This window comes from Neovison vison, chromosome 2 (assembly GCF_020171115.1).
Source record: "Neovison vison isolate M4711 chromosome 2, ASM_NN_V1, whole genome shotgun sequence".
Lineage (NCBI taxonomy): Eukaryota > Metazoa > Chordata > Mammalia > Carnivora > Mustelidae > Neogale > Neogale vison.
The window spans coordinates 224,421,122-224,434,997 of NC_058092.1; the positions used below are offsets into that span (position 1 = coordinate 224,421,122).

General features: G+C 51.4%; 1 protein-coding gene across 3 annotated transcripts in view; it reads right to left on the reverse strand.

Annotated features, from left to right (window-relative positions):
- Positions 1 to 13,876, reverse strand: part of AFAP1L2 (actin filament associated protein 1 like 2) — a 98,014-nt gene that overhangs the window by 34,909 nt on the left and 49,229 nt on the right. For all 3 annotated transcript variants that reach the window (XM_044240578.1, XM_044240577.1, XM_044240579.1), the window contains exon 2: positions 4,560 to 4,688. In XM_044240578.1, coding sequence (XP_044096513.1) covers positions 4,560 to 4,688 — 129 coding nt within the window. The remainder of the gene's footprint in view (positions 1 to 4,559; positions 4,689 to 13,876) is intronic.

Consider the following 13,876-nt stretch of genomic DNA (forward strand, 5'->3'; position numbering starts at 1 on the left):
ACATTTTGGAAGAGATTTGGGAGGATAATTTAAGTGTTCATATTCTTTTTTTTTTTTTTTTCCAAATGCTCATCACCTTTAACCCAGTATTTCCACTGCCAGAAATTTATCCTAAAGATAAACTCTAGCATGTAAACAAAGTTTTATTTGAGGATGTTTATTGTAATGTTGTAGGAGTTTTGCTTTTTTTAAGATTTTATTTATTTGAGAGAAGGAGGGAGAGAGAGCACAAGTGAGGGGGTAGGGTAGAGGGAGAGGGAGAAGCAGGCTCCCTGCTGAGCAGGACCCTGGGATCATGACCTGAGCTGAAGGCAGATGCAAAATCAACTGAGCTATCCAGGTGCCCCTGTCTGAGGTTTCTTTTAAATTACAAAACCTAAGGGCGCCTGGATGGCTCGGTGGGTTGGGTCTCTTCCTTCAGATCAGGTCATAATCTCAGGGTCCTGGGATCGAGCCCAGCATTGGGCTCTCTGCTCGGCGGGGAGCCTGCCTCCCTCCCTTCTCTCTCTGCCTGCCTCTCCGCCTACTTGTGATCTCTGTCTGTTAAATAAATAAATAAAACCTTTAATTAAAAAAAAATAAATTATAAAACCTAATGCCACTAACCAGAAACTAGATGAATGTCACTGTTCATCCACCCATGGACACTACCCAATTGCGAAAAATATCAAAGTGGCTCTAGGTCCACAATTAGAGATATCCAACACTTAAAGAATCAGGTTTCAGAATAGCCAAAAAAGAAAAATATGGGAACTGTCAGCACATGGAAATGTGCACAGGCAGCAATTCTAAATGTAAAAATAACCTAAAGCAGAATACAGAGGCAAAACACGACTACATAAAAATATTCAGATGATACCGATAAAGCTCAAAATAGGAACTGAAGGAATGTAAATAGCGCAATGTTAATCTTATGTTCATTTTTTTTTCTTACTGTTGACTAAACCCACATTCTTGTAAAAAGAAAAAAAAGGCAAGATACAATTGTCATTGTTTTAACTGATAGATTCGGGGCAGGTGTTTTCTCCCCAAGATGGCAGCTTGTAAATTGCAGAGAAAACGCACAGCACCGGCCACTTCTCGAGGCTGTCTTCTGCCCTTGGGCGCTCTGCTGCAGGCCGCATGGTTGCTAATTCAGGACCATCCAGGTTGGTAAGTAAGAGCCTCTCAGGACCATCTGCGATCCTGGGAAATGCCCAGTGAACTTGGCCCTATAACAGGGGATGGCTGAGCTGTCCTGTGTCTGGCAGGTGGTAGCCTTGGTTGGAGAATTTTCTATCATTCTCTCATTCATTTTCAGAAATGCACTGAGCACCCGGCCCTATGCGAGGTGCTGGGCCTACGGCACAAATGAAATAGAAGACACTGTTTCTACCTCTGTGACCTAACATGGGTGGGGGAAGCGGATTCTCCCCGGACAGTCAACACAAGCAGGTAGGGAATGACAACAGCACAGGTGGGGTTGGAAAGGAGAGCTCAGTGTGCCCTGAGTAAGCACATGACTCCTGGGGAATGACCCTTGTGTGAAGGGGGTGGTCTTTCCCAGAGAACGGGAGGGTCAGGATGGAGGGACAGGGACCCTCTTTGCTACAGCTGGATAGACAGGACATCAGCAGATTTCCCATCTGAAGGGCTCTCCCGACACTTTCCCAGACTCTCTGAGCAGGGCACTGGGAGATCCACAGCCCTCTCAGGTGAAAACAGGAACAAAGAGTAATCTCCTGTAAACAAAACTCAAACCCTGCCTTGACCTCACCATGCAGATGAAAGGCAAAGAGAGCAGAAAATTCTTGTTACGCCCATACAATAAAAGATCAGAAAACCCAAATTTGGAAAGGGTAAACACATATTCTCTCTCTCTCTCTGTCTCATACTCTGCCCAAAATGTGTGGGAGTAAACAACAGCTCAGCCAGTGTAGACCACAGACTATCTCAAAATGATCAACCTGCCTCCACCTACAAGTCCCATCAAGCTGAGCTAATTCTCTGGAACGTACACAGCAAGAAGGGCCTCGGAGGCTGGGAAGGAGGACAGATGCTTTGATTTCAGGGACTCAGGATTCTGCCCCGTGCAGCACAATTTCAGTGGTGCAGATGAGTCTGGAATATGGGGCAAGGGGGGGGGGAGACCGCGGTTAGGGCTGCCTGCCCAGCCCCGAGCCACTCGCAGCCATGTGCCTTGAAGAGAAGACTCTCCAGTTGAGAAGACGAGGACAACTCTCTCATGCACTTGGGGTAGGAACGAGGTGGCACCACCCATATCATTTCACACACTAAGCCCCATGCTGGGACAGAGTAGGTGCTCAAAAGCTGTTTGCTGCTGCTCTGACCGCTCTGCGAGCTAAGACAGAGCAAAGAGGACCAGAATGGACACCATGGAACAGGAGTGGCAGCCGCAGGTCTCGGTAAGGCTGTGCACGCACTTCCGGTGGTCTGAGTGGTGCACTGTGGGCCATTGTCGGGGCGCCTCCTGCAAGCTGCAGAGACGAGGGTGGGGGGAGGGTTGACTTTATCAGAGCAGAAGGTGCAAAGATCTGGGGTGAAACAAAGGTCATCCTACAGGAAGCTACACAGCACATGACCCCAAAGAGGGGGAGCCCACCCAGGGGTTCCTGAGAGAGTGATCAGAACCAGGAACCCGGGCTCAGAGCCCAACCCGTGGGTCTTCCAATTCCCAGTGGAGTTGCTGTCTATCATTAAAACATCTCAAGTCAGAGCACATCCAACCTGACCTGTCGGTGGGACGGGAATGTGCTTCTTACAGAGCTGCCTTGATAGATCCGGCCTCGGGGTGACTCATCTCTAACTCACCCTCTTTGTAATGCATTTCTCACCTCACCTTCCCACCTTTGATGTGCTGCTGACCAGCACTGACGCAGGCCACCAAGGCTTGCCATGGAGCCGGGAGGAGCCTGGGAACCCCAGGATGGCCTGGGGAGCAGCAAAGGCTCCAAACTGGGCTCCAGGAAATCGCCTCTCACAGAAGGCTAAGGGAGCCAGCTCGTTCTGGCACAAGGGAGGGCCACCGGGCAGGTGGCAATGCGCCTCAGTGTTAGGCCTTCTCTCTCACTCAAGAGAGTAAAAACTAGGTCCACAGGGAACAAAGGAAAGGAAAAGCAACCCCAAAACGTAGCCTGGTGGATCTGGGTTGGACGTGCGGGGGAATCTGGATGCAGAGGGTCTGCTTCCCTCCTCGAGCGTGCGTCTTGTCTCGGCCGCTCCTGCCACCGGGCACATGGATCACATGCCCTCTTCTGGTCCCTCGCTGTCCCGAAATATCACTTCCCATTCTCAAACATCCGACGTAAAAATAGACTCAACTAAACTGTCAGGACTTCACAAAAAGGCTTTTTTTAAAAAAAAAAAAAGAAAGAAAGAAAGAAAATCTGAGTGTGCTGGAAATGAAACCACATACCCGCAAGAAGACTTGAGCGAGAATGTTCAGAGCAATTTTTTCAGTCGTAATAGCCCAAAGTAATAGCCCAAACCGGCGAACGCAACACAGGTATGGTGGGAGAAATCAAAACAACGGTTCCCTTGGGGCAAGGGTGGGGGTGGGGAGGAATTTGCTGGGAAGGGGCAAGAAAGAACTTTCCGGAATGATAAAAATGTTCTGTCTTGTTTGGGATGGTAGGAACACAGGTGTACACAATTTTCAGAACTCACTGAACTGGATACTTAAGATCTACGTACTTGGGTGTATATAAAATCCACCTCAATGAAAAGGATAAGAAAAAAAAAAACCCAGGTACTTAGGGTTCTGTGATCTATAGCTTTAAAACTCTGTTTTCCTCTGGGCCACAGGACACTGGCAAGTGACTTCAACTCTGCAGACCTCATCTGTAACACCCTCGTCTGTAGCAACAGCACCAAGCTCAGAAGGGGGCCTTGAACATGAAACAAGTTAATACGTGTGCATGTAGGAACGTGTGCACGTAGGAACGTGTGCATGTAGGAAATGCTCAATTAAGCACTGGCTCTTACCCGGACAGTTCCTTAGCCCTGCTCTACCTTGAGCAAATGAAGAAAAGTGCTTTGGAAACATTTTGTTTAAAACCACACTCAGGGCTGCTGTGTTGAGTGTTCAGAGATTTCCTGGGCTCACATTCAGGTCACATCACCCCTGGACCACCGCGAGGGGCTGAACTGCTTTCCCTACTCCCATTGCCCAAATTCATCTATGAAGTCCTCGCCCTGAATACTTCAGAATGTGATTCTGGTAGGGGAAGGGGTCCTTGATGTCAAACGGGGCCACCAGGGTGGGCCCCAGTCCAACAGGATCAGAGTTCTTGTATGAAGAAGAGGTTTGGACGCAGACCCAGGGGGAAGGTGGTCTGAAGACCCAGACAGAAGGCAGCCACTTACAGCCAAAGAAGGAGGCCTCTGAAGGAATCCACCCTGCCCAAAGCCTTGATCTCAAATTTCTGGCCTCCAGAACTCTGAGGAAACAAATTTCTATTGTTTAAGCCACCCAGTCGGTGGGGCTTTGTTGTGGCAGCCCGAGCATGACTATCTTTCTTTCCATGAGGACCTCTCGGAGGCCCCCGGGTCACACTTACTGCTGCTCTTGGTGTAGACCCGGAGGAGCTCGGCCAGGCTGCTCTTCTTCACCACAGCTGTGCTGCTCAGGTTCTCCTGGTCGAGAATCTTGAGGAAGTCGTCCAGCTCCGTCAACAGCTGCTCCAGGGCTAGAGACAGAAAAGAGAACCCTTTATAGTTGCTGCCTGCTCTCCGAAGGGCCAGGTCAGACACACCCCCACATCCTGCACCATCTCGCCATGGGCCCTGTGGTCCTGCATGGGAGGGACTTGGGGGGGAGCCCTGAAAGCACCTAGGAGGCCCAGCCAAAAGTGGGATTCCCAGAGCTGGGGTCTGGGGGAGGAAAAGCAGGCCCTTGGTTTGGAGATGGATGACGCCGGCTGAAGCCGCAGGTCTCCCATTTGCTGGAGCGAGACAAGCAAGACAGCCAAGACAGCCCAGCCAAGCCCGTCAAGCCATGACAGTCTGCAAACAGGATTGCTTCCTTGATAAAAAGCCAATCAGGACAGCTCAGGACCTAGGGAACTTGAACACAGATCAAACCTGGAACCATCAAAAAAAATTTTTTTTTTGCTGTGGTTGACCCAACTGTTCATCCTTTCCCCAAGGACAGACAAACAGAGTCACTCCAAGATGAAACAGTGATTATGTTGCCCCTGTTGAAAGAGGGATGATTCATCAGAAGCCACGGCTGGGCAAACAGAAAAACAAGACCTTCCTGAGTTTCTTCAGTAAATAAGCCTCCTCCACCGAAATGGAGTCTAGCATCACTCCCAAGCTGGCAAAGGGCTCTGGTTCCACGGATTCAAGGTATCAAGTTGGCTCCACCATTGTAGAAATGCTCGTCAGTCTCTCCCTGAAGCCACCCTGCAGAGATGCTAGCGCAGAGGACAACAGTGTGGGCACCGGGCACATTCACCACTGTTGTTGCTGTTGCTGTCTATAGGATGCTGCGTTTGCGGATGGGGTCGCCATCTTGGCTCTGCTGCCCAGTGGCCCTCCAGAACATGCTCTCAGTAATGGCAGCCAGCTCCTCGAGGTTCTGTGCTGTGCTTTCCAACCCTGGCTGCACTGGGTCACCTGGAGAGCTTTAGAAAATCTGGATACCTAAGCCACACCCTAGACTGATGATATCAGGATCTCTGGGAATAGAACCCAGGAGTCAGTAGTTCTTTCTCCTTCTTCTTCTTTTTTTAAAAATTTATTTGAGAGAGAGAGAGAGAGAAGAATAGGAGCAGAGAGAGAGAGAACCCCAAACAGACTCCACACAGAGTGTGGAGCTCAATGTGGGACTTGATCTCAAGACCCTGAGATCATGACCTGAGCAGAAACTAAGAGTCAGATGCTTCAACGACCGCGCCACCCGGATGCCCCAGGAATCGGTAGTTCTTAAACCTCCAGGGGTGATTCTAGCGTGCAGCCAACACTGAGAACCGGCGGTCTAGATGCAGGCCCAGAGCCCACACCTGAGGGCCCTGCTCCCGAATGCAGCAGCCAGTGAAACCCTGACTCTCTCTGTATCGCCTGCTGTGGGAACGCTGAGCCGTCACGCGCCCTCTCCAAGCTCGCTTCCTCACCTGGAAAGTGGCAAAGACCGTGTAAGCCCTGCCGTTTCACAAAGTTATAAACACAAATGACAAAATCTTAGCTCAATGAGGGGACCACATCTGTCCCACACCTTTGGCACCTACACTGCGTTGGATGAATGTGTATGGGATGGATGAATGAATGAATGAATGAATGATATCAGGCACCTACTAGTTCAGACGCTGAAGAGCTAAGCATGGTTATGCCCATTTTGAAGACATGGGTCTGATGGCCCAGAAGGTCCACAGGGCTCATGGCAGAGAGCACGTCTCCTGTCCGACTCTTAAGACAGACAGAGGTACTAACAACACCCCATTGGATGCCTCCATCTTTCTTCTAACATCCCCCAAAAGCCTAACTCCCCAGAATTGAACAAGAGCCCTAGATTACCCCTGCCACTCCCTATAGTAGAAAAAGAAGCCCTCGGGCTCTCCTGGTTCTAAGGCACAGACCAGTGGCCTCTGTTCAAACACTTCCTTGGACCTCCGTGGGGTAGTACCTTTGAACCCCATCCCTACAAAACCAAACTCCCTGGAATGACTATTGCCACTGCTCGTGAAAGAGCCAGGGGAAGGGATGGGGGTGAGGATTTGCTTGTTTCAGAGGAGGGCAGTGCCAGCTCATGTGACCATCCGATCACATACAGGGGTCAGCCAGCTCGCCCACGGGGGTGTGTACTGCCTGGCGCCATCAGAGCGCTCTCTTCCTGGCAGGGGTCCCTCCCCGCGAAGGAAACTCCAGTTTGCCAAAGCTGGAGAAGCAGCAGAGAAACCGCCACTCTCCCTCTCAGGGTCCTGGTTTGAAAGGATTAAGATCGAAGCAAGCTCCACCAAGGTCGATGTGTCCACTCCCCTGTGGCTTATCAAAAGCCACGTGAAGGTCAAGGTGGCCAGCAGCCCAGAGGCTGCCTGCGGTCAACGGTGGCGTGGCTCCCATGCCTGGAGGCGACTTGGAAGATGGCCTTTGTCTCTGCCCGGGAAGAGATGGATAGACGGTAAGTGAGAGCCAAGATAACACAAGCAGGAAGGCACGTTTGGGTGGCTCTGCCTGGGGAAGGGCCCTGGGCCCAATAGCAGAGTCTCTTGCCCTGTTCTTTGTGTTGGGAAGAGTGGGTTTCCAAGAGGCCAATGGCTTTTGCCTGGTCTGCTTAATAGCAATTAGACTCTCGATGGAGTGGGATTTGAGAGGGCACCAGCGAGAACTTCGAGAGCCCACCAGTCAAGACAGTGGGACCCAAGGATGTGCCCAGCACTCGGCTGGGCCCTTGGCCTCAACCAACCAAAAAATTAAAATGGAGATCAGGACAGTGTGGGTCTTGCCTTACACAAGCTCAGAGGCAGAACAAGCCCAGCCCGAGGGAAGAGATTCACAAACCAAGGCACCCCACCAAAAATTCATACCAAAAAGTGCGGGAGGAGATCAGACAAGAGTCTTAGGCCTGGAAGGCTTCTGGGAAGAGGTGCCGAAGGGTAAAGGCCTCTCGGGTGGTTTTCATTTGGTTTTGAGGTTTTTTTGAACAGCTATTCAGGACTTTCCTGTTGGCTGCAGGAACTCGACAGGCTCAAAAGCAGGGAGTTTAAAGAAGTCACAGCAGGGAAAACAAAGGCTAAATCTAAGGAAATGACATGGAGCCTTGAACTCGGCTACAGGGGATGTGGAAAAGCAAACGGGTCTTGCAAAGCAGTTGGGATCTCAAGCTGCGCTCTTCCTGACCTTCTCAACCTTTCCAGGCTGTTACTGCTGCTACTTCCGCTCACCAAAAAGAAAAAAGCACGAAAACTCAGCGCCTCTTCAGTTTCGCGTCCTCCGCTATTCCCCAAAGCATCCCGATTCCTGGAAAACAGCTTGCGTTTATCTTCAAGCAAGCAAGTATGCACCGGGCAAAAGGGTAAAGAGTGTCCTGTCTGTCTCTGGGGAGACACAGTTGACCCAGATGGGGTCCTCCAGTCTTTCCGGGAGCTCCACATCTGGGGAGAGGGGCCTAGTGGACACTGGGGTGAGCAGAGAAGTGATTCAGGAATGTGTCCAAGGATCAGGAAGGTGTCACAAGACAAACAGGGGTTATCGGCAAGAGGAATTTATAAGCTCGCCACTGAGGATGAATAGGAGTTTGCTGGGAGGAGGTAAAGGCCTTTCAGGAAAAGGCAAGGAGATGTTCTGACAGCTCAAGTGCTGGAGGCACACAGGATATTTGAGAAACTGCAAGTCTCTCTGTGCATTGGGGCACAAGGGGCATGGGGGACACAGGGGAAGGCGGGCTCCAAGGCCAAAACTGGGACGTTAGATCAGGCAGGCAGACCATAAGGGCTTGATCTGCTTTGCTAAGGAGTCCGTGCCTTATCCCGCAGGACCTCTAGACAATGCTGGAGGAGGGCCATGCACACGGTTCTTCCAACAGCCTAGAGATCAAATAACTCTTCAAACAGTAGGGAGGACAAGGAGGGCAGGCAAGGGTGGGCAGGGGACCATCACTAGCTCAGATGAGAATGACAAGAGTGTGAACTAATCATGGCATCCAGGGGCCACGAGGGATGATCTACCCCACCCACCCCCAATTCTTCCAACCACCCTTGCAAGTGCATGGCATGGGAATGGGCCCTTGAGACCTGTATCTGCAGTTAGTAGTGGCCCTGGGGCTCAAGTCCAAGTACTTCCAAGTCCCAAGTACTTGCTGTCTGTCATTGCTTGGCTGGAGCCACCGCCAAGAAGTCAGGGAGGTTTATCTGGACCATGACCTCTGCCTCCTGTTCCACCATGCTTGGCAAAGGCACAGCAGGGGACTCTAGATGGGTACAATACAGAGGCAAGGGGACTTGGGGATAATTCCATGAGATGCAGGGACTTAAGGTGTGCTGGGTGACAGAGAGCTGCAGAATGCCATCAGACACAGGCCTGTAGTTCTGGGGGAACCAGTGGGCCAGGCAGACGAGTTGGGGGGGGAGCACCAAGAAAGCAGAGACACCCCCACTTTTCCTCTTAAATGGCTGTGCTGGGGAAGGCTAAGCCCCAGAGCTGAAGAAACAAGGGACCAGGAACCAGAGCCACAAACCATGGGATGTCCTATCTGCCCCTCTCTAGATCTGCACCCAGAGAGGCCCATGACCAGCAGCAATCAGCTTCTGCCTCCTGCCATTCCTCCCTGTCCACGCCAGCTGTTCATGGTGTCTCCAAGTGAGCCCGGTCTGTATTCCTGGCTGGGTGGGAGCGCTTCCGGGTTGAGGGGCAGCCTTTGCAGAAAGGTTGGGGGCTCCAACGAGGTGCTAAGCACAGCAGAGGCCAGGGATTCTCCTGTGGTCATACCCTTTCAGGCCAAGCTCCAGACTCTCGAAAATAACAATCAACAAAAGCAGGGCCCTCATTTGTGCCAACCCTGGTGACATTTTTCAGCCCTCAGAGCTCGGAGGAATGTGGCCATTTCATTGAGGCTCTGGAAGGCACCCATCCCATTCCCCTTCCCCCACTCCCTAACACCCCTCCATCCCCCCTTCTCATTTTGGTGTCTCTCTCTCTCTCTTTCTCTCTCATCCTCCAGCAGAGGGAGGGAAAAATAAGTGTGTTGTTCATTCTGGAAACTGTAGGCCCTTGTGCAGGCTTTCCATCCTGGCTCTGTTAAAGTTCAGAGTTGTCTGCTCACGGTCTGACAAATCATCAATAAGATTCTTGTTCGGGGCTTCCAAGGCCCACGCAGCGCTGGGCGGTTCAGCTGCTCCATTCATTGCCCTCGGCCATGGCCAAGCTCTGCCTCCTGGTGACCTCCTCCCCCGGTCTTTCTCATCTTGAGGCAGTCCTGCTTTTTGGTCACTAGGTTCCCAACCATAAGCGTCTTCCCAACATGCCGAAAAAGTTGCTCTTCGTGGCTCCCCCGCTGTTTTATGCGCACAGTTTTATTTATTCAGCTGCATTTGTTGAAGACCTGTGACTGACCATGATCTTCCCTCCAAATATGAAACAAAACAGACCTCTTCTTTAAGTATAAAGACATGCATCCCTCTCCCTGCCCCAACAGTTCCGAAGATGGAGCCACTGGGCATATTATCTGTGCAAACCCAACTGCTGGGGACCGACCACAGTGAAGAATGTGGGAGAAGTTTCTGGGACTAGCAACGGCACCCTGTAGCTGCAACCAAGGACAGAAAATCCCAAGTCCCTTCCTCCTGGTCACAGAGGAATCCTCAAGATCTCAAAAAGAGCTTCTGGAAAACACACCCCTTCATTCCGCCTAAGAAGGAACACATGAGGCCGAAGTCCCCTTTCTTCAGAAAGGTCACGTGCCAAGCCAGCCTTCGCCAAGCACCTGCTGAGTCCCGGCACGCTAATGAGTGGCTTTTCTTCTTTGTTTTTTTATGGTGGCAACAGACGCGTAACATAAACTTAACCATTTTAATGACTTTGAAGTGTACAAATCAGTGGCAGTGAGTACACTAACACGGGTACCCTTCCACACTTGCCTACTCTAGACATTTCACATAGATGGAGTCGAGGAACATGTGGCCTTCTGTAGAACGGCTTCACAGTGTGTAACAATTTCAAGGCTCATTCGCCTGTAGTCTACCAATACTTCATTCCTGCTCCTCCTCTGGCAACCTGCCTAGCCTTTGGGGTCTGAGTCCTCTTCCTTAACATAAGGCACGTGAGATTTATCTACGTGGTTGCACAGATGAGCAATTTCTTCTTTTTGATTGTTGTGCGGTATTCCGTCCTGTGGAGGTGGGCAGCCCGAGTGTCTCCATGGGTGCACGGATCTCCTGGCCAGGGGCTTCCGCAGACACAGCAGGGTTCCATGTCCTTAACCCGGGTCTGTCCTGCTCCTGAAAGCACCTTCCCGCTGCCTCAGGAGGGTACGCCTGCGTTCCTCACACTTAAGACTTAATGCCCACTCAGGGGCACGGCTACAAATGGAAAAGCGGCGATTCCTCGCAATGGTTGCGCAATGGAATCATCTGGGAAGTTTAAAAAAAAAAAAAATTTCTGATGCCTGTGCCCTTCTGCATGAGAGAGGCCCTGCTGGAACTGCTCTGGGTGGGGTCTGGGCTCCAGGAGCTTCTCTCCCAGGAGACTCGAAGGTGTAGCCAAGTTGACAAACCACCGAGATAAATAAAAGTATAATTATTGCTTTATAAAAAGTCTTTTTACTTTATACATTTTTTTAAAGATCTGTTTATTTTTAGAGAGAGCAAGCGAGCACGTGAGCACATACATGCACGTGAGCATGAAGTAGGGCAGAGGGAGAGGATCTCAAGCAGACTCTGCGCGGAGCACGGAGCCTGATGCTGGGCTCCATCCCGCGACCCTGAGATCACGACCTGAGCGGAAACCAAGAGTTGGACGCATCACCGACTGAGCTACCCAGGCACCCCAACTTTATACATCTATAAGATTCCTTAAAAAGCAAATCTCCACAGTCCTTCTTTACGAGACTGAACTCTGATTTTTACATGTAGAACTTTCTAGGGTGATGCCTGTTCTGCAGTCGGATACGCTTGAAAGTCCCTTTTTGGCCCCAAAATCTTTTCCCTTCTGGACAGTAAGGATGTGGACAGCAAGGACCAACGTGCCTATAGGCTTACACACTGTGGAGCTCAGTTCGCCATTCTGCTTAAACAGGTGGAAGTTCTTATGGAAAATCAGCACCCAAAAGACTCAGAGGCTAACCTTCGGGCAGGCTGTCACGGCTCCTGCCTCCTTGGAGCCCGGAAAGTACATAACTTTCTCCAGTATAAGAAATACTCAAGGAGGGATGCCTGGGTGGCTCAGTGGGTTAAGCCTCTGCCTAGGGCTCAGGTCATGATCTCAAGGTCCTGGGTCGAGCCCCAAATCAGGCTCTCTGCTCTGGTGGGGAGCCTACTTCCCCCTCTCTCTGCCTGCCTCTCTAAATATTTATGATCGCTCTCTCTGTCAAATAAATAAATCAATGTTAAAAAAAAAAAAAAAGAAGAAGAAGAAGAAGAAAGAAAAGAAATACTTGAGGAGTTGGTTTTTGTTTTTGTTTTCTTTTCTTTTCTTTTTTTTAATCTCCATCTTCAGGAAACGAGGAGAGGGTTTTGCTTCATTTACCAGCATTGTACACACCCACCCAACCCCTTGCAGGGTCGACCTTCAAGGTCCGCCTGTCATCATTTTTGCAAGATCTGCTTTTTCTCACCTATCTTGGAGTCTCATCACTTAAAACACTTTACCCACGCAGGGGGCCGCCGCCTGCATTCCCAGATGAGTGGTGCAGGCTGAAGAGATGGGACAGATGCTTTGCTGCAGTTTTTGCACGGCTGGAAAAAACAACTCGGCTTGCTTGCTCACCGCTGACCTCTCCAGTGGAACCAACCTCCCCAAGAGCAGAATTCCAAACCCAGCCACGGAGCCAGCTGGAAGCAGCACTGCTTCCTTAGGGCCCTTCGGAAATTCACACAGTCACCGCCGAAGACATCACACTGAGCAGAGCAGGTCAGGGAGGCCCGGGGCCTGCCCAGGGCCACCTCCCCTCTGCCTCAGCCTGCCCAGAAGCACCGCCAGCCCAGAAGCACATGGCCCTACTGGCCACTCTCCCACCTTTATCATTTGCTGCTCATGCCCTGAACGCGAGTCCTGTGTCTCCAATGACAATGAAAGACCTGTGTAGGGGCACTTGGGTGGCTCAGTGGGTTAAAGCCTCTGCCTTCGGCTCAGGTCATGGTCCCAGGAACCTGGGATCGAGCCCCGCATCGGGCTCTATGCTCCACAGGGAGCCTGCTTCTCTTCCTTTCTCTCTCTCTGCCTGCCTCTCTGCCTGCTTGTGATCTCTGTCTGTCAAATAAATAAACAAAATCTTAAAAAAAAAAAAAAAAAAAAGGAAAGACCTGTGTAAGGAGGGGCTGCATCTGGTTTCCCCGCTGTGCCTAAACAGGGCTTTGCTCAAAGTCAGGGCCTGGAGAACATCTGCTGAGCATGAGGCTTCCAAACCCACACACACGCCGTCCAGTGAAAGCGCCCCCTGAGTTGTCTCCTATAAAAGGGTCTGGGCGGGGCCCCTGGGAGGCTCAGTCAGTTAGGCAACCAGCTCTGATTTTGGCTCAGGTCATGATCTCAGTTATGAGATTGAGCCCCAAGAGATTCTCTCCCCTTCTGCTCTCTCCTCTCATGCTTGCATGCATGCTCTCAAATAAATAAATATCTTTTAAAAAATAAAGTAAAATAAAATGAAAGGGCCTGGGCTCCTTTGTCCGGTAGGTCTGGGCCAGGAGCTCACAGTCTCCAGCCGTAACTGCAGTCCCCCACCTGGGCCGGATGACAGCTCTGGAATGACCACCCGGAGGCGGCCCCCAGCAGGTGATGGGCGAGGAGCACGTAAGGCAGATCCCTCCCGGGTGGCCTGTGCTGGGAAAACTCTCTCGGGGTTGCAGGGAGGAGGGACAGGGAGCTGTTCCCCTGGAGGCCAGCAAGCCCAGGGGTCTGAGCTGATCCCCAGGGAATCCCTGCAGGTCAGGAGGCTCATGACAGCCGGGGCCAGACATGCCACCTTCTAGCAGCCCCCTGGGGCCAGGCCACACAAGGCAGCTTTGGGGCCTGGGAGGCCTTTGTTCCCCAGCCCAGTTAGGACATTCCTTAAATGCAAACTGCCTGAAGAGTGGCTTCATTCAGGCTCAGCGGCCGAGGCCAGTTGTGTGGGTGGGACGCAAAGGTTGGGTTGGGGGGCTCTGTGCGGGGCACGTCCCCCGGCTGGCGGCAGCCTCTGCAGTCTCTGAACAAGAGGCTGTCGGGGTTCACTCAAGGTCACGCT